Source organism: Tursiops truncatus, chromosome 10, assembly GCF_011762595.2.
Source record: "Tursiops truncatus isolate mTurTru1 chromosome 10, mTurTru1.mat.Y, whole genome shotgun sequence".
NCBI classification, from domain to species: Eukaryota; Metazoa; Chordata; class Mammalia; order Artiodactyla; family Delphinidae; genus Tursiops; species Tursiops truncatus.
This window is the reverse complement of record NC_047043.1, coordinates 30,005,431-30,027,707: the sequence shown is the minus strand read 5'-3', so window position 1 is coordinate 30,027,707 and position 22,277 is coordinate 30,005,431. Positions and strand designations below refer to the sequence as shown.

Below are 22,277 nucleotides of genomic sequence, written 5' to 3'. Positions count from 1 at the left end.
TCCCCTGTCATTTCTAAAATTTCTTCATGCTCTCAACTGTTTATTTACCCAAATAAAAGTTTGAAAAAAATTACTTTTCCCCCTGTAGTCTGTTTTTCGTCCCTCATAAGCAACATTTTGGCTGATACTTCAGCAGACAGTCTTCATTATCTACATAGAAGATGTATGGGTAGTCCACAAGCAGTATTATTTAAATATACAGATCTATATAGCCCAAACAATATAATTAAACACACCAACTCAAAGCATTCTAGAAGCCCAATTTTCTCCATCTTCTATTTACATTAATTTGAAAATTCATTAGCCAAAATACTCTGATATCTAAATATGTCCTGTTAGTTAATTAGGCATTGATAGAAGTTTAGAGAACATATTCCACTCTTGGACATTGTTAATGGCTACTCTTTCTTTCCTGGTTATAAAAGCAATACATGTTTATCAAGGAAAGCTTGGAAACTATAGAGAAGAATAATAAAGATAAAAATCAGCTTTAATCCAAAGATCAAATTAATTATAATCAGTTAATAAGTTAAGTCTAGGGTGAAAATAGACTAAATTAAATAAGATTATTTAATGTGAAAAACTGCAAATCAGTGTTTTGATAACTTCACTTATGGGAGTCATCAAAATGTTTCTAAAATGAACACAGAAACCTAAGAAATCTTATATAGATGAGCAACTGGGCTTCAACCATTACATTACACTACACAACATTACATTACACAACCATTACATTACACCACACCTAAAACACGTCAGGGGCATCACGTTCTAAAAATTCAGCTGAATAGTTTTAGAAAACACTTAAGATCTTACGGCTTGTGGGGATCGTCTTTACACTTAGCTTTGAGAAGAGAGGGAAAAACAGATTAACTGAGGTTCTGAGGAGAACTTTAAGATAGAAGTTAGATACAAATTCACCAAAAGTCACTCCATACTGACAAACAGAAGTAATTGGTCTATGAGTATACAAATGGAAGAGAACAGGGAACTAGAATGCATGATGACACCAACTCCTTGAAATGCTGCGGGCAGGTATTGTTTAGCGAATTCACTAGTGGACAAACTGTAATTAAATTAAAAGGACCTAAGAGAATTGAAATGTTGATGAATTGTACAAATAATTTAAAAGTCATATGGTCTTTTATCCAAAATGTTGCTGAAACATGGGTAACAAATGTGGTTGTAACTACTGGATGGGAAAAATAAGCTCCAATATTTATCTTATTCCACAAGTAAAAATTAATTCAATGTAGATCACAGACTTAAGCATAAAATCAATAACCATAAAAATACCAGAAAAAAACCTGAGAGAGAATTTTCATGATCTTGGTGTACACAAAGATTCATTGGACAAAGCACGGGAAGTACAAATAACATGAAAAAAACAGACAAAAAAACTGAACAGATATATCACAAGGTGAGATGTATGAATGGCCAACAAACATATTTAAAGGTAGTGAATATAATTCATCATTAAGGAAACAGAAATAAAGGTACTGAATGTCATTCACCATTAAGGAAATATCACACTGAGATAACAATACATACCCACTAGAATGTATGAAATAAAAAGACTAACAAACCCAAGGTAGCTAGATACAAAAAAGTACATCCTATACAATTCCATTTACATGAAATCTAAGAGCAGACAAGCTAATCTATGGTGAGAGCAATCACCTGGGGGCAGCAGGCAGGTTGTGACTGGAAAGGAGAATTTCCTTAAGGAATGGAAATGTTAGTCCTAGTTTGGGGTGATGGTTACACGGTAATATAGAATTGTAAAAGCTCCCTGAACTGAGCAACTAAAATGTGCATTTTCTTGTGCTAATTTTAAATGTACAAATTTGTATATTTACTTATATTACATACATGTACATATTTATATATATTCTTTCTCTGTATATAAAACATATATATATATATGTAGTCTAAGAAAAAGTACTGAGTTTAGCTAAGCCTTCTTTACACAATGAGTAACTTAATAGACATACATATACTGAGTTCCTAGCATGTGCTAAATTACTTGTTTTTGTGTTAGAAATGAACATATCTTAAATTGGTTTAAATGTTCCAATACAAATACTATGATTAAAGTAAAACACTCTTTAAATCTCCCTCCTAAGGAATGGTAACTTCTCAATTCTCTGATGGTAACATTGTTCAGTACTTCTTCTGCGTACAAGATATCCTATATCTTTTAAAAATAGAATACGTCCCTATTTGCAGAAATGAAAACTACAATTACTTTATTTTAATAATTATTAATGTTTGCTGTCAATTACTTTCTATTTATGTGCTTATACATTTTAGGATACCTTTCTAAAGCTAGATAGTTAACCAAGGCCTCAGAAAAGCACCTATACAACAGATTGTCAAATCTTGGTCACACTTGATATGGTGCTATACTTGGATGGTCAGAACTGTCCTTGGCTTCTCTGCCTAAATGGTATTTGTGAGCAATACTTAGGTTGCTACAGACTAGAACATTTCCAACAAAACAGTGCTAATCACTTGCAAAAGAACCACTGAATTTCAAAATATTTCTTTGGTAGAGAAATGCTTACTGTCTTCCGCCTAGATTGTCATGCCTGAGTCATTACATTATCTGCTGCATTTTCTTGATAGGAAATTCCATTTCATGATAGCAAATCCTCAATACTGTTGTTACAGATATTTCAAAAGTATGTGCTATTACAAATTCATGTGCTTCTTTGTGATTTCAAAATTTCTATATATATAACAACTGCAAGTTCCAGGCAGAAGAAACTGTTATTAAACATACACAATGTACCAACAGTAGGCAAACACGGCCCAGAATGTTCCGATTTCTCCAAATTCCTTAGTTCTTCTAAATTCAATTAAAGAAAACAAGTCATCTTGATTTAAAATTCTCTGAGTCATTTCTTATCATAACCAATAATGATCTAAAATTACTGTTTTTGCATGTATCTAGAATTATTATAAATGCCATGTGTCAAAGGAGGTATTACTAGAGTAATTTTCATTATCTATAGAATTAGTTCACATAATACATTTAATGGTCTGTTACGTGTTTAGCTGGCGAGTTTCTACATTTACTAACCCCATAATTTTATATTAGAAAATTATATTTCAACCTACTGTTTTTATTTTGATTAGATCCAAAATATATTAATTGTGGCACATATAGTTAATAAATGAGCCATTATTTCTCCAAGGTGTGTAAAATACATACATAATGATGCCAACTGCATTAAATTTTCCTGCCAAACAGGAAAACAATTAAAGTTGTGTCAACTATAAAGTCAGGATTACATTTATTTTAATAAAAGGAAAAGATTTACCTTATTATTTTTTTTAAACTTCAGACATGCAGTTATGTGAATGGTAACCTAATGCTGACTGTATAAAATATGAACTATGTAAAGGTTTTACAGCTGGTTTTGATCAGCTTCCTTTGTTTAACATTAAAAGTTAACTTCCAGAAGACACATACAAGCTACAGGTAATGACTACCAGATGGAGATGTTCTTCCTGTTACTATGTCTGACATCATAGAGCATACGCTATATGAAGGGAAAAAAACAACTTGGGCAGAGATTCTGATGTTTTCTGTGGTACAGATAGGCTCTCCCCACCTAACACTGGCCAGCAAAGTCAAAGATTCTTTAGCGTCAGAAGGCTTTTGTACTTTTATAATAGAGTGAAATAAGGTTACAATCAGCATACATGGCCAAACGTTTAAAAAATTTACATGAACACTTTTAATTATTAGCTCTTCCTTCCTGTCAAAGTGATTAAGTTGCAGCCTATTGAGTAACATTAACGTTTGCTTACAATCAGCTCAGAACAAAAGGTTCGCTCTCCAACCATATCTTGTAACCATCTAACTTAAGGTCAAGCCCTGGGAGTCTAATGCCCAGTATCCTAGCAGGGTCCCCAACAAGAGTCTCTCTGCCCCAAATTATTCCATGTGCTGATATTAGGTTGTCATCTAAAAACAGCAACTGAAAAAAATAAGGTCAAAACTTCAAGAGACTCTCAATTTCTATTAAATATGGTCTCAGAGTTTTAAAATTTCTATTTCCTTTCGTTTCTCTTAATGGATGCTATACTCCCCTCAAAATGAACTACCCCTTTTTCTCGAACTATTCTCCTATCTATACCTTCCACTATCTAGCTCCCAGATTATTTCTAGTCTCTACGAGATCAGACAACATTAATTCCTAAGCCCAGCACAAAAATTATTTCCTTCGTAAGGTTTTTCCTGATTCTTAGAGGAAGAACTAATTTCTCTCTCACCCACGGTAACATCTCATATACTGCATCTTCGTCAGTAGTATATTCATTTAATAATTTATCATATCCTCTGCTGGACTATATATAACCTCTCCGGTAAGGTATGCATAGAAGTCATCCTATATGGTACCTGTTGAAGGTTTTAGCCCTCATTGTACCCCTAAAGTACAATATAAGACATTCAGAAGACCTCAATAGAGCTGAGCCAAAGGAATGACTTAAAATCAGGTTTTGCTTTGCTTTTTGAGAATGTCTAAATTATAAAATAATACCTTAATCATTTTGTAGAATACCAACCTACCTCACATTATATATTAGAAAAGCAAATCCTACTATATTAAAATTCTTCCCCTAAGTATAACCAACAAAAATGTGTTTATCAAAATACCTGTACAAGAATATTCACGGGAGCACTTTTAATAATAGCTCTAAATTGGATTAACCCAAGTATTTATCAAAACTGATATATAAATTGTGTCAAATTTATACAATGGAATGCCATCTTGCACGAGAATAGCAACATGATGAATCTCACGAACATGATGTTGAGTAAAAGAAGCTAGATTCAGAAGAATATACACTGTAAGATTTCATTTATATTATTAGATCCATTAGAATAATAATCAGGTTCACTAAAATCCTCCCTTGATACCACAGCCCCTCTCAGTCTTTGACGGTAAACGGAGTGCTGATAATAATTATGCTAGGATGATAGGCACCAAGCAGGACTCCCTGAGCAAGCCAGGATGCGTTTATACTAGTTTTAGAGCAAAAATCCCTTCAAGATTGACTATTACTTCTGCCTTCACTTTCTCATCTCCAGTGCTCTTGGTAATTAATTCTAAAAAGACTTTTTGTTCCCACCACTGAATTGGAACTATTCTTGCCACAACTTATCAAATGCAATAATCGACCCACTGTCCTCATTTTAGTCAACTTCTCAACAGGATCTGAAACACTCTCTTCATTTGGCTACCAGGATACCATACAGTTGGTGTCACTCATCTCCTGGCCTGTGTCTTCATTTCTTCAACTTGTGTGTGTTGGGATACCTCCTGGGGCTGCTCTCCAGTCTTCTCTCTTCTCTTCCTAAGAGACCTCATACTACCTTATATGACTTTAAATCCCATTAATAATGCCAATGACTACAAAATTTTTATCTTTAGCACCAACCTCTCTCATGAATTCAAGTCATATATTAAACTGCTTACTCTACTCCTCCACTTAGCTGTCTTACAGGTTTCTCAACTTTAATATGATAAATGCATTTAACACATAAATGCTAAAATTTGGCCCCAAACCGCTATTCATCCAGCTGTTCAGATAAACATTCTAGAGGTCATCCTTGATTTCTTCTGTATCTTCACATCTAATATCCACTCTGTTATTAGCAAGTCCTGTTGATACCACCTTCAAACTAAAGCCATACTGGACCACTTCTCACCACTACAGTGAGTGAGCGACCAGAAACCACTCACCACTACAGTGAGTGAGCTACCAGAAACCACTACTGAAGTCTCTTAACCAGTTAGTCTCCCTACTTCCACTCCGAAACACCTACAGCCAGCTGGAGTGATCTTTTAAAAATCTTAAATCATCCAGACGGTTCTGGGGATCTGCTGCCCAACAATGTACATGTGGGAAAATACTGTACTGCCCATTTAGAAATTGCTGGAATGGTGAAAAAAGAATTAGTGAACTTACTTCACTTGGACAAAAATATTTTTGAAACTCAAGTGCTTTTGTTTCAAAGTCAAATAAATTCTAAAAAAAAAAAAAATACCCTTAAATGAGAGCACAAATCACTCCCCTACTTATAAACTTTAGCAGTTTCCTATCAGACTTTGAACAAAATGCAACTCCTTAGCAAGATTTATCAATGTAAATTAAACCTTTTAAAAACTTCTGTCCGGGGCTTCCCTGGTGGCGCAGTGGTTGAGAGTCCGCCTGCCGATGCAGGGGACACGGGTTCGTGCCCCGGTCCGGGAAGATCCCACATGCCGCAGAGCGGCTGGGCCCGTGAGCCATGGCCGCTGAGCCTGCCCGTCCGGAGCCTGTGCTCCGTAACGGGAGAGGCCACAACAGTGAGAGGCCCGCGTACCGCAAAAAAATCCCAAAAACTTCTGTCCGTACAAAGTCAAACAGTGAAAGTGACACAGAGAAACACAATGCATGCATAATCTGGCCCCTGCCTCCCTTTTACACATCATCTCCTACCATCTGACCCCACTCACTTCACTCCAAATGCCCTGATATTTCTGTTCTTGAAGCACATTCCAGTCTCAGGACCTTTATACCTCCTGTCACTCAGTCTAGAATGCTCTTCCCCTAGATCTTTGTATGGTATTCTATTCAACATTATTTAATTTTTTACTCAAATACCATCTCCTCTGAAGTAATCTAACTTTACCTCTCCCTTTCCTTATCCTGCATTATCTTCTTCATAGCAGTTCACATTATCTGATATTATTTATTCATTTATTCATTATCTTTCTTGCACACCAAAAGATAAGCTCTATGGGGGCAGGGGCTTTATGTACCATGACATCCCTAACGCCTGAAACAACGCTTTGGCACATTCATCAGTAAATCTTTGATGAACCAATGAATGTTGGAACCCATGTGAGGCTAACAATCCCATCCAGTCTAACTCAACCTCTTGTATATACAGTATATTGAGGAGACAGGATTTTACTTATATCAGAATCCACATAATTATACACTATTTTTAACAGAGTTCTGCCTTGAGAGTAGCAATATAAAATTGCAGTAGTTGCAGAATATTTTACTATTGGGCCTGATAAAACATTAAACCAGAAACTATGCTAAAATAACTGCCTGTCTCAGCAGTTTCGACCAATTTTTGCGGCTGGAACAGAAAGGGGAAAGAGCCAGGTGAACTTCTACTCACTTACATGTGAGTGTGATGCCTTTCTTTAATTTTATTTGGGCTTCTAAATGAAATAAGCAACTTGAATAAAATGGGAGCCAGTGAACTTATAAATTTTAAAAGTGCCACATTATGCATTTTAATTAAGTGCCTGGGAAAAATGTGATTTGGAATCCTACTGCCCTGACTTACAACAGAAAGACTTAAATATTTTACTAAATATTCTGAAGTATCTATACACAGAGAATCACTGTATTTATGTACATTATCTACTACTGCTCCAATCTTCATGCAACATTAATGGATGCTGATATTCCAAATTAAAAACTTCAACACATTTAAGCCAAGGAAAAACCATGTACTCCACAACTGCTACCTACTTCATTACTCATTTTTGTTATATCTGACAAGGTCCTTTCACGTCACATAGTTAAAGGGACCGGGCACCTCTTTTCCAAGAACGTGGTTGATTTGGGGGTGAACTTGATGATCCTGAAAACACTAATTCAGAAATGTATTGAAATCCAACCCCCCAAATAATGTGAGAAATATATTGGAAATTATTAAAAATGAAGAAATGGTAATCAAAATTCTTTTGTAATTTCTTTCTACATTTCTTTACTCTTATCATTTCTGTTAACCAAAACAATATGAATGAAGACCTCATTAGACACTTATCTCAAGCATCAAAAACAGTATCTATCAAATAGCAGATGATAAATTATAAATATTAATTACATAATAAATATAAATTATATATAAAACAACAGCTTATGTGACAGAGTTCCCCTCTCAAAGTTCTTAGATTACCTAGAAACATCATAACTATTACTAACAATAAATCTAATTCAATTATGATTATCTCCTATATTTAAAATGTTTGACTTTTACTTACGAGAAAATTATATACTCCATTGAAAGATACATTTCTATATTCAAATACTCTGAAGTTTGTAGCAAATTAAATTAGAAATGACTTGAAATTTACTCTTGTCACTGACTTTGTAAATACTTAAGCAAATTACATGTTCAAGCTTCTTTAAAATTTTCATTTTACCAATATCATTCCCTACTTTAATAAAAAATATAAAAAATGAAATGAACAAATTTCACTATGTGCACTGGTCACCTGGATTTCTGGTTTATGCTTACTGCATAAATAAATTTTCTCCAACTTATATATACATTTTCACTTAATTGCAGATAATCTGATACTAACCTTCTAGATCTTTAAAGTATATTACCAGAAAGGCTGGAGTACTTAAATCATCCTTAGGAAGTCACAGGAAATAGTAAACACATAACATCACAAGGTCACCCATTACAAAAATTAGAAACTGTACAGCATGGTGACCATAGTTAATAATACTGTGTCGCAAATTGGAAAGTTGCTCAGAGAGTATATCTTAAAAGTCCTCATCACAAGAAAAAAAATTTTTTTTAACTATGTATGGTGACGAACGTTAACTAGACTTACTGTGGTGATCATTTTGCTATATATACAAATATTGAATCATTATGTTGTACACCTAATATAATGTTCTATGCCAATTATACCTCAATAAAAAAAATCAAAAACAACTCAGTATTATTTCCTGGTCAACTACTAATATCAAATCTTAAATGCTTACATGATTAAATCTGATTTGTTACCTCTATCACCAAGGAACAAAACTCACAGAAACAAAACCATCCACTTGGACTTGAAGGAATTGTGTACATAACAAAGCACTGGGGTCTTAAGAATCTTGGTTTTAAAAACCCCCTCAAGTTCCTTTCACCTCTAAAACTCCATGCTTCTTTGAGCTTTGCTGTGTTCAAAATAGCCTCAGCAATTGATTCATAATGGTGTCACATACATAACTAGAAAAAATTCTGTCTCACTGATGTTGAAAATAGGAGTTATTGGTCTGTGAACAGGTGCACTGCTAAAAAAAAAAAAAGAAGTTTTAATGTAATTCTAGTTCCAGAGCTATTAATAACTAAATTTCGATATTCAAGATATCAGGAATAGTGAACACTAGGTGTCAGTGTAAGAAATGGAAAAATATTTTTAAAAACTTGTTTCCAATCAGGTGTATAACAAAGAAATCAAAAACAGCTGTGACCACATTTACTTATAATTGCATAATTCATTTAACAAGCTCTTTAAAACAAAAATTCCTGTTCCAAAACCATCAAGAGTTTAAGATCAGATTAAGCTGATTATTAGAAGTTACAAGTCTTTTGTAACTTCAGTTACATAAAGCACAGAAAGTACTTTTACTTTTAAGAATACATATTTTGAAGAATGGTGTTAAATACAGGTATAAGTATGGAAGTATTATGTTGCATGACTTTAGTTGGTAGAAAACAATTATTTAAAAAAACAATGCTGGATGATTAATTTGAAAATACTGAATTTTAACTTTTTCCCCGAAGTCTCCTACATAAATACCAAGGCATTACAAGTTAAGATGCTTAAAGGGTCAATTCACAGAGAAAAGAACACAGGAAGGATGATTGACTCTCCCCAAATTTTGGTACGTAGAGGTTATAACTTAACTATGAATGCTAATACTGATAATAAAAACTGCATCTATTAACTATAACAATATTTCAGATAAAAAGCTTTCTCTATAGACTCTTCAGGGTAAAGATTTTCAAAATAGGTTTTGAAAATATTATTATTAGCAATAATCATAAAATATAGTGTCTCATATTTTATAAAGTATATTCATAGTAAATACCTGATTTAGGCCCCAAAATAATTATATAATAAATCTATACTCATTAGCACACTGGTCACTTTGGGGGCTTGAACTCTCTTTTCTGTCCTCTGAATCCTCTCTCACCTACCCATTTATCCACTTCTCTGTTTTATCTCTCAAACTCCATGTTACTATCTACTTAGTAAATCTTTCCATGTGTTTTTCAAGCATGTTGGGAAACTTTTTCATACAATATTCTGAAAGTCATTCATTTGGGGGAAAGGAAAAAACTAAACATAGTAGTCATCACTAAAATACAAAATGTTGGGACTCAAAAAATCATTTAGGAGAACATTCAAGTATTTGATGGAGAAACTCTTGTTTCACTGACAGTTAAGTTCTATTTGAACTGCAGTCATTAAGAGGAGAAAGCATGAAGCTTATGGAAAAGCCTTCTAGGTCCCAGGATTCAAACAAAGGCAATTTAAACCACTCTGTATCTGATGGTTTCTTCTCAGGGACATAAAGTTAGATGGGAACAGACAAGGAAGAACAGGGAAATTCACATATAACAAATGATCTAAACTGACATCTAAGAATTTTAAGACATCTAAAGCATACCAGGAGTGAGAAGTAGAAGTAGGAGAAATCAAGACAGAACTGTATATAGTGTGACATTCAAAGCCAGGAAAGTGGCCCCAGAAATACATACAGCATATGATTCTTCAAGCTCTCTTCTGGCTCTTTAGTGTCTTTGCCCTTAACACTGTGTCACTCCAATTGTATAGTTTTTTGATTAGAATTTTGGCTGACATTAATTAAATCATGTTTTTATCAACAGTGTCGATGAGTGCTAAGCCATTTATGTACATCATCTTATATAATGCCTACGAGGTAGGTAAATTCCTACAGATGAGTAAACCAGGACTCAAAGGGATTAAGAAGTAATGCTCAATAATGCATAACTAGCAAGTTATGAAGGAAGCCAAAATTCAAACCCAGGGATGTCTGTCTTCAAAAGCTTTCCACTCTACCAGCATTTCCCAGCTGAAGGTTCAAAAGCTCTTGTGGGTTTTGCAAAAGTAACCAGGAGAGTCACATTTAGAACAAAGACTAGTAAGTGAGAATATGCCAAATTGGTACATCTAAATGTACTCAGAACTCAGAACTTCTACCTGTTTTTTACTCAAACACTGATGTCCGTCATAATGGATTTGATTGATATATTGTTTTGAATTTGTTTATTCTTACAGATACAGGATTTAATTTACAGCCATAGTGGATTACTGTTTACAGATGGCAAATGCAGTTCAGAAACCTGTCACCATCCAACTCAGAGGTAGTAATATCTCTCGCCTAAATACTTCAACATCCTTCTTCAAACAGACCTCTCTGGAAGTGGCATCTTGAGTCTTTCACTACCTTATATAAAACAGCCAGGTTATTTTATTCACTTTCCTGACTGTGCCACTTTCTAAAATCTTCAATATCCCCAGCAATCTATAGAATTACATAAAAATTCCTCAGTTTGAAATTCAATGACCTTGAATATCTAGTCCCAACCTTCTTTTTCATCCCTTTCTACAGAATACATTTAAGAAACGATTATATTCCAGTGGGAAATCCACATGGCTTGATCAAGGCGATTTCATATAAACCAATGGCTAAATTTGATTTCTTGGCATAAAATGCAAGCTCTGGGCAATTTATATGATATTTAAAAATAGGAATTCTACTCCTGACAACATCTAAAACTTTTCTTCTTGAAGCCAATGACCAACGCAAGCAGCAAATGGTAAATTTCCAGAAAAGTTCACAATATCTTAAGTATTTTTTTTGAGTATGCTTTAATCTCTTCTTTCTTAACATTTAATTACCTTTGTCCAGAGATCTATCAAATGATGCCTACTTTAATGTTATAAAATTATTCATTATGCCCAAAATGTTTTGCTGGCTATTACGACCATTTCTCACATTGAAGAATGTTACTTTTTCTCTTTACAGACTTAAAATACAGTTTATCTTTATAAGATACTTGATATTGAATTTGTATTTTCCACACCAAAAGAAGGTTCTACTTACTTTTCTTGGGGCTTCTCTTTTCTAACCATTTCTTTGTGTTCACTATTCTCCATAAACCCTCTGCAAAATATGAATCTATTCTGAAATCAATACTTTCACTACAGAGAACCACAGAATACTCAAAAGTAGAAGGGACCTTAGAGATACACAGTAAATTCAGTCAGTAAGTACCAGAATAAAAGAATCAGAATTTTTCATCCTAAAGACTCCTCAAACTCTCTGAAAAAGAAACTACTTGAATTTCACATCTCCTATTTTATAAACTGTGCGACTTTTGCCAAATTGCTTAATCTTTCTGTTCTACAGTTTCCACATACTACAAAATATTTTCTAACTATCCAGGTTTATTGCAAATATTAAGTAAAATGTTTATTATAAGAGATGTCATTCGAAAGTATGCATAATTGAAAGTTTAAAAAGAAAATATACTTTTAAAAATTTCTTAAGGACATTACTAAATCAGGAATCTTTATACAAAGTTTTAGGGAAAAAAGTTTTTTGGTCTTTTAAGAAATATATGCTATATTATATATAACTAAATTTCCAGATTAAAAAAAATAAACTTTATTATTGAGAGACATCTTTCTAAGTGTATCACACACTATCTTTACTATCAAAGAGTATCCTGAATGTATCAATTTTTTCTAATTGTTTCAAGCCTTCAAAATGAATATCAATCAATATACTGGTTGTATATAAGAGTGATGGTCTCTACAACCAAAGAAATGTATTAGGAGACGTTAGGTATTTAAATGCATATTTTCTGGAATATAATTTATAAATTGTACTCCTAGACCAATTAGATACCTATAATTTTGTGTAGTTGTGTTTTTTAGCAATCATTTCCCTCTTAGCTCCTACACTCTCCCAACTTCTTGCTGCTTCTTATCAGCACCTGCCTCCACACCATTCTCCTGCATCTACTCTACTGTGAAAAAGAAAAATATATAAACTTTTAGATTAAACCCACTCTGAGTAATGAGCATGATTACAGTAGTGTCTATTGCCTTTCTGTCGCTTACTGTCAGATTCTTAGCTGGATTAGAAGTGCAAAGTCAGTAAGACTCTACTAATAATAAAACATTACTTTCAAAGTTAGTCTCAAAACATTCTTAACATGTTCTCTTAAGCCTTTTCTAACTGACACATTTATTTGATGGACCTTATTCCTCTTTCCATTCACTTTAAAAATCTGAAGTCAATTTTATATCAGTCTTCAAACATAAATAATATCTTTTGAATTTCAGATTATCTACATCACTTAGAATTTCAGAACCACTTACTCTAGAGAAGTATCTAAGGAGAGTTAGTGCATTCTTAGAAAACAGAATGTGATTTATAAATTCATCGAGAGATATAAAAATGACTAGAACGTTTGAAATTATAAGCATAAACAAATGGTTCCCTATCACAGTCAGTAAAATAAAACCCCTAATAAAACATCAGGATGAATGTGAATATCTGAAGGGATAAAAAACATACTTAAAAAAAACTGTTACATATTCTTCAAGTGTAGACTAATATATAATACTTGGATCTGGGAAATAAATAAAGCTGTCTAATGATATCTATATAACACATAAGGCCATGTCAAATTGGGTTAAACTACGTTAGAAAGCTACATAGAAATAATAGCTGTTATTTTTTTAAACCTGGAAAATGGCCTATGTATCTACAATAAAATAATATACAAAAAATGTTTAGGAGACTGGTTGGCACATAGTAGATATGAACTAACTTTTATTTCCTTCTTCTCTACATAATCTCCACACTAATCAAGAGAAACAGCATCTCTCGGAAAAGAAGATACAGGGCTATGAATAAATAAAAGACTTTCAAAGACCTTGGAAAAGGTACTGAAGAACAGGAGTCTGAAAACAAGTCTCTTGGTTCAGATACAGAACAGAACACAAAATGTGATGAAGGAGAATACAGTAGTTGGGAGATACTTGCCAAAGTAAAAGGCATTAGAAGAACAAACAGATAGGGGAGGAGAAACTCAGTGCCTGCTAATCCAGATGGGAGGTTAGAGAGTTACTCCTCACACATATTAAGTTTATTCTTTACTAGTTTTCATAAAGATTATGAGAATAACTTTGACAACCAATTCATATACACAGAATTCAACAGATTGCATGGTTTACTACTTGGCTGATAAATTCATATAGTGAAAACCCAGTATGACTTTTAAGTAGAATGGTAGATAATTATATTCTGTGTATAAAACAAAGTGATTTTTCTGATATTTAACTGTGAGTAAATAGAGAAATAAAAGTAGCTCTACAGCCATCAAAAATTATATTATTTTTTGAACTGCAAAAATGGGTATTATCAAAAGCATATTATTGACAGCATAAAATATCAATTCAGTCACACAATTTCCAGTTGGCACAAATCTGTACCTATTTTAATTAACTGATGCAACTCAGTCTGCAGAGAGGGTATTTTATGAATGGTCTGCATGTCTTTGGTAAATCTGAAATTCTTGGAAACTACACATTAGGCATTTAATAGGAGCTGCAGCCAGAACTGAGTTTCAGCACAGGTCAGAAATCCAAACTTGGCACAGGATCCAAGTAGCCAGCAGAGCTTAGCTTAAGTTAGGTAACAGGATACTAGCTGACCGGCAGCAATAAATGAAGAACACTAAAGGAAAAGCCTTGACACACATGGAAAGGAGGGAAGACACTGTTCTATACTTCTGCTAAGAAAACCATGTATAATAATATGAAACAGTGCTTTTAAGTTACTTGGAACTATAAACAATTTGTACTCTGAGATTCTCTTACCTTGAAGAGTTGAACAATTGACTATTAGTAGAATATACTACAGGAAGAAAAAGAAGACATGCTGAGAGTTGGGAAAGGACTGGAAATTCTTTCCTGGTTGGTCCTCTAGGTTATGCCTGTAGCAGATTACCCAGGAGAATTGGCGGGGACAACGTAGCTAAAGAGGCGATCTACTTAGAATATGCCCATTTTGTGTCACAGATTAAAAACTAAATATCTGTCATCTGCAATACAAACATTATTTCTTAAAAAAGAGAAGATACAATACTATTTCTTGAGGTATGAGGTAGTAATATGAGGGAAAATCCAGCTAAGTAACAGAAAATATTCAGAGCAATCGATCAGAAACAAGCGCCATTCAAAGCAATTAGTAAATTTTCCACAATACACTCTTTAAAAAGAAGCAAAAAAGAAGGAAAGGAATCACTTTTCAAGGCATACAATGTTCTACATTTTGAACAATGCTGTGTGTGTATATGTGTGCACATGTGTGTGTATATTCCACAAAGCAGGTGTGCTTTCAGTCTGTTTATGCTAAATATGTGGTACTTCATTTACTCTACAGTAGAAACAGACAAATAAGCCAAGAATTTTTTCCCAGATGGTATTTGTGAATTTCTCTGTCCCATCCATGTAAACACAGAGTGGTGTGTTCCGGTTTGCTGAGTTACATATCCACGCTCTGACTTAGTACAAAGTCTGAATGTTTAGTCAGCTAAAAGACTGTTTCCATTCTGTGATTCATTAGGTCCCCATGGTACCTCTACTTCCTTTACTTTATGCAATCACAAATTATATTAGTTTGTCCTATTTTTATAACCCTTATAACTGAAGTTCTGCACAGGAAATTCTATTGCTATTTTAAAACATATTCATAAACCATTACTGAGGTGACATAAGTGACAGCCCCACAGAAGTGGTGATGAGGACTGAACATTGCCTTGCATGAGATCCTTCTACCAGGGAGATAAACTGTCGAATTAAAAAGCATTACAAGTAAGTGGGGTGGAGGAAGGGATGACTCAGTGTATGCTAATCCAGATGGGAGACTTAAGCAATCACTTTTGACACATATAAATATGTTATTAATTTTCATAACTAAAGACTATTAGAATAACCCTGAGAAAGTGGTTCTGATGTGAAAACAGTACAACAAATTGAGGAGCTTACTAGTTGCCTGGTAGATTATATAGTGAAAATCCAATATGTTCTGAAATGGAATGGTAGATAGTTACACTTCGTGCATACAATGACGAGGGTCCGCTGATATTTAATTTTGAATGAATATAAAAATGAAAGCAGCTATACAGCCATCAGATGTCATGACAGTTTTGGAACCTGAAAGGATATTATTATTGACAGTATCATAAAGCAACTCTATCACACAATTTCAAGTTGGCATAAATCTTTACCTATTTCAAATAGATGTAGCTCACCCTGTGGAGTGGGAGAAGAGGGAAGCTTAGGATATGAAAATGTTTGCATCTTTCTGGAAAATTTGAAAGAGCATTTCAATGGATTTTTTCAATCCAATTCTAATCTAAATCATGCCATTAAATAGCCCTGTTATCTTAGAATTAATCACGCTAGTAACCATTTACTACTACTAACTTAGAGAAAGGGTACTATGCCTCAGAAACTTCACTAAGTCTTTAATATACAATATATCTAATTTTTATGACCCTCTATAACCACTGTAAAAAGTAAATATTAGTATTGTTATTTTACAAAATGAGAAAATTAAAAGTTTTGAAAACTCTCTCTAGTGACAACTAATTAGTATTGCACTGAATCATAAAACTGCTGATATTCAACCATTCATGACTTATAAAAAAGGCAATTTCATTTGGTTCAAACTATTATATAACAAATAATTTCTGAAGTATAATTCAACTTTAAAATCCTATGACTTTAATATTCTAACTTGTTCTTGAATAAAGTGAAAAGCTTTATATAGATTTTAAACTATATGTTTTCATGATTTAACATATTCTATAATCTTCACACAGAACTCCAGTGAAGAACAGTTAACTGGGGCCTGAGCTGGTCACAACCTAGCAAGTGGAACAGAGTAGAGTTAGGTGGAATCACTCAGAATGGAAGGCAGGCCTGGCTGAAGAACTGAGAAAGAATCAGGGGTAGGATGAGAGGACACAGGTCTCAAATGGGAATCATAGGTCCAAGAAACAAGAGACAAAAGATTTAAAGAAAACCTCTTCCCAAATGAAACAACACGCAACCGCTGGCACAATGATCCAAGAGACTGAAGAATGGATTTTCTTCCCCTTTAAAGTTTTAGATTAAGGTATTAAGGGCCGGCAGTTGAGGAAAGAACGAGTCAACTGAAGTTCTAGCTCACTACCCCAGTACTTAAAGGTGCTTTTTGAACAGGAGACACAGCACCACAGAGGTCGTAAGAGTGGAATCACTTTCTTCCCTTCTAAACAGGCTGTAGCAAGAATCTAAATGCTTTTTATTTCTTCCATAAGTTGTGTACTCCCTTCGATAGCACACTATCAAAGCACTTTGACAGATCACTCTGGCATTAACAGAGCAAAGTCATAGGGGAAAAAAGTATATCACATAAAAACAACTTCCTTATTATATTTGTCTATGAACTTCTGTGACATACATAACACTGTTTCCACAGCTTTTGAGGAAAACTAAAATTCCTTTAAAAAACATCATTTTCTTCCAAAATTAAAAAGTATGTTTTCTTGAAAAACTGAAATTGAAGATGGATATGGGAAATACAGCAACAATATGCTATATAAATCCATTAACACTGAATACTTTCCTGGTTAAGCAAATGAAGCCGGCCTGGTAAAAACCAGGTAGAAGTGGCTCCTGAGCTCAGATTTCCATATTAAAAGACATACCTACGCTGTCAAACATTCCAATTTTAATCTTTCAAGAATAGCCAGAAATCCTAAGTTTTTATGTAAAAGTGATCTAATTTTAAAATGTTGGCAACTAAATTTGTATCTTAATATAGTGCAAGTAAAACCAGATTCTATGCTACATCTATGCATACTCCAAGAGTTTTTTACCTCTATTCTGATGCTTACTTTCCTCAATTAAATTTAATAAATATATTAAATATATTTGTTTGAATCCTATGAAAGATTTAACATATATTTTTATATAGAGATGTATATACAAAAACAAGAATTCCAGGCTAGATACCTCTTGTCAAAACCCCCATCTCTCCCTGTGAATATCAGCATTGCCAGTTACCATAAAGTTTAAAAATTAATTTAGTTAAAAAAATTTTTAATTCAATTTATTTAAACTAAAAAACAGTTCATCCCACTCCACCCCCTGCCTCTGGCAACCACCAATCTGTGTCTCTGTTTCTATGAAGTTGATTTGTTTTTCTTTTAGATTCCACATATAAAAGGGCTCATATGGTATTTGTCTTTCTATGTCTGTCTTACTTCACTTGGCATAATATCCTTGAGGTCCACTCACGGTATTGCAAATGGCAATGTTTCATTATTTCTTATGGCTCAGTAATATTCCACTGCATAGTCATACCACAATCTCTTTACCCATTCATCCAGAGATGGATACTTAGGTTGTTTCCTTATCTTGGCTACTACAAATAATGCTGCCACGAACATGGGCATGCATACATCTTTTTGAGTTAGTATTTTCATTTCTTTGGATAAATACCCAGAATTGGACTTGCTGGATGATATGGTAGTTCTGTCTTTAATTTTCTGAGAAACCTCCATACTGCTTTCCATAGTGGCTGCACAAATGCACAATCCAACAATGCACAAGGGCTCCCTTACTCCACATCCTCACCATCACTTGCTATTTTTAGTCTTTTTGATGACAGTCATTCTGACAAGTGTGAGGTGATATCTCATTTGGTTTTGATTTGCATTTCCCTGATGGCTAATGATGGTGAGCATCTTTTCAGGGACATGTTGGCCAGCTGTCTGTCTTCTTTGGAAAAGTGTCTATTCAGATCGTCTGCCCATTTATTAATTGTTTATTTTTTGCTATTGAGTTGTACGACTTCTTCATATATTTTGAATATTAGCCCCTTATCAGATATATGATTTGCAGACATTTTCCTCCATTCAGCAGGTTACCTTTTCATTTTGTTGATGGTTTCCTTTGCTGTGCACAAGCTTTTTAGTTTGATGTAGTCTCACTTGTTTATTTTTGCTTTTGTTTTTGGGGTCAGATTCAAAAAATCATCGCCAAGACCAATGTCAAGGAGCTTAGTGCTTATGTTTTCTTCTAGGCATTTCATGGTTGTAGGCCTTACATTTAAGTCTTTAATCCATTTTGAGTTAATTTTTGTGTACAGTGTAAAAGAGCATCTAGTTCTATTCTTTTGCATGTGGCTCTCCAATTTTGACTGCTTTCTCATAAATTAATTGACCATATATGTGGGTTATTTCAGGGCTCTTATTCTGTTCCACTGATCTATGTGTATGCTTTAGGCCAACACTTGTTAGAATGGCTATTATGAAAAAGACATGAGATAACAAGTGCTGGTGAGGATGTAGAGAAAAGGGAATCCAGTACTTTAAAACTGTTGTGCTATTTCCTTCTAGTCTCCATATTTTCATGAAAATTCTGCTGTCTTTCAAATCATTGTTCCCCTATGGTAATAAATCTGGGTGCTTTTAAAATTTATATTATGCCGTTCATAGTCAGCAGTTTGAACATGCATTTCTTTGGGCTCATCCTTTTTGGAGTTTGCTCAGCTTCTTAAATCTATAGATTTATGTATTTTAGTAAATTCCAGACGTTTTCAGCCATTATGTAATTATACAGAAAGCCTATTTGCAATAGCAAATAAGAAGGTTAAATACTTAGGAATGTATCTAACAAGAAATACGTGAAACCTATAAAAAGAAATGTTAAAACACTCATGTAAGACACAAAAATAGTCTTGAAAAAATGTAGGCATTCCTTTTTCTTAGGCTGACTCAACATTAAGATGCAGTTCTCTTTAAATTGATTTATAAATTTGCACAATCCCCATAAAAATACCAGCAAGTTATTTTATGGAGCTAGAAAATTCAATACTAATGTTCACATGGAAAAATAAACATATAAGAATAATCAGGAACACACTGAGAAAAATTAGAAGGGGCGTCTAGCTGTAACAATCTTTAAGATATACCATAAAACCAATATAATTTAAAATGTTGTATTAGCACATGCGTAGACAAATAAACCATTGGTATAGAATATAAAATCAGAAATAGACCCCAATACATATGCTAATTTAGTAATGATAAAGGAGGCATCTCAAATCATTAGGGAAAGTAGATACTTTTTAATAAATGATGATGGTATAACTGGGTAGTCATTTGGAAAAATCTATAGTTAGATCCATATCTCACACAATAACAAGAATCAACCACAAATGGTTAGGAATCTAAATGTTAAAAATGAAACCATACAGGTACTAGAAAACAATATGGATGAACTTCTCTTTAAACTCAGTATAAGAAAAGTGTTCCTAACTATAACTCAAAATCCAAAGGCAATAAAAGATTGATGCATTTGACTACATTAAAATAAAAATACTTGTATGCCTCCCCAAAGCTCATAAAAACAAAGTCAAAAGATAACTGTAACTGACACAGAAGAAGAATATATTTGTATCATATGCCACAAACAAAGGACTGATATACCTAATATTTATGAGACACAGGATCAAAAACTTGATAGAAAAATGAGGAAAGGACATGAAAGCGTTCCTAGTGGCCAACACTGAAACAACTTGAGAAATAAAAATAAAGAATAATATTACTGCATAATGAACAAAAGAATAAAATTTAAATACACATTAGTCCATACATACGTACATTAAAAATTTAATAAATAAATGGTGATAAAGAATAGCTATTTCTTTCAGAATAACTGCAATTAAAAGATAAAAGGAAAGAAGAAAATAGAAAATCATTACTATGCAAATACCACAGTAATAACGGTCTCAGACTACACCCACTGATGAATGTTAAAATTAACAGGCAAAATTTTTCAGAGAAACAGTATTTGCATAGTAACAAAACATCTCCCACAAGACATTTATTAACAACAAAATGAAAAAAAAAACAAAAAACTTCACTATAGTGGAAAAATTCAACATATACCACTTTACCCAAGTTATCAAGGTTAATTTAAGATCACAAACAACACATCAACAACATGAACCCACTGACATGATACAGTGAGAAAAGCCCATCACTTCTGTGGTATTCTTGACAAAAAGGCATAGCCACATTCTAACCATAAGAAAACATTAGACCAATTGACAAAGAAGAGCATTCTACAGAATAATTGTCTAGTACTTTTCAAAAATGTCAAGGTCATGAAAGACTTTAAAGAAAGACTGAGGAACTATCACAGATAGAAGACCACAAAGACATGACAGCTCACTACAGTGTGTTATCCTGGATTAGCTCCTGGAACAGAAAAGGGACACTAATGGGAAAACTGATGGAATTCATATAAGGTTGGTAATATTATTAACAGTACTGTACCAATGTTATTCCTGGTTTTGATAATTGTACTATGGTTATGCAAGATGTTAACATAGGAATGTGAATTGTATCTGAGAATTCTCTGTAATATTTGTGCAATTCTCTTTCCAGACATCTAAAATTCAGAATAAAAGTTTTTTAAAAAGTTCTGAAAAAACTATACTGATATAATGATAAAAAACAGATCAGTGGGGCTTCCCTGGCGGCGCGGTGGTTGAGAGTCCACCTGCCAATGCAGGGGACATGGGTTCATGCCTGGGTCCAGGAGAATCCCACATGCCGCGGAGCGGCTGGGCCCGTGAGCCATGGCCGCTCAGCCTGTGCGTCTGGAGCCTGTGCTCCGCAACGGGAGAGGCCACAACAGTGAGAGGCCCGCGTACCGCAAAAAACAAAAAACAAAAAAAACAGATCAGTGTTATCCGAGGTCAGGAGTGGGAGAAAAGACTGATTACACAGGGTTACAAAGGGATGTTTTTGGATGATGGAAATATTTCTATATAATGATTGCGTTGCTAGTCACATGACAATATTCATCTGTCAAAAGTCATGCACTGGTGAAATTCTGTTACATGAAAATTATACTTTAATACAGTTGACAAAAAAAGCATTCTAAATGTAAAAAAAAAAAATTCTTAAAAATATCTTGGGGCTTCCCTGGTGGCGCAGTGGTTGAGAGTCCGCCTGCCGATGCAGGGGACACGGGTTCGTGCCCCGGTCCGGGAAGATCCCACATGCCGCGGAGCGGCTGGGCCCGTGAGCCATGGCCGCTGAGCCTGCGCGTCCGGAGCCTGTGCTCCGCAACGGGAGAGGCCACAACGGTGAGAGGCCCGCGTACCGCAAAAAAAAAAAAAAAAAAAAAAAAAAAAATATCTTGGATTGTGATGCCAATATAAGTGGAATGCAGAGAAGAGATACCAAATAAGATTATATGCTCTTACCAGGTTAATTAACTGAGTGTGTACTACATCTTCTACCAAAACTGCTGTTTCATGAAGAGGCCTCCTAGAATCACCTAGAGAAAACCTGC

The 22,277-nt window shown here is 34.1% G+C and overlaps 1 protein-coding gene across 7 annotated transcripts in view; it reads right to left on the bottom strand.

Moving 5' to 3' along the window:
* SUPT3H (SPT3 homolog, SAGA and STAGA complex component) overlaps positions 1–22,277 on the bottom strand; it is a 447,741-nt gene that overhangs the window by 203,865 nt on the left and 221,599 nt on the right. For all 7 annotated transcript variants that reach the window (XM_073810671.1, XM_073810670.1, XM_019949881.3 and 4 more), the window contains one exon: positions 22,189–22,273. In XM_073810671.1, coding sequence (XP_073666772.1) covers positions 22,189–22,273 — 85 coding nt within the window. The remainder of the gene's footprint in view (positions 1–22,188; positions 22,274–22,277) is intronic.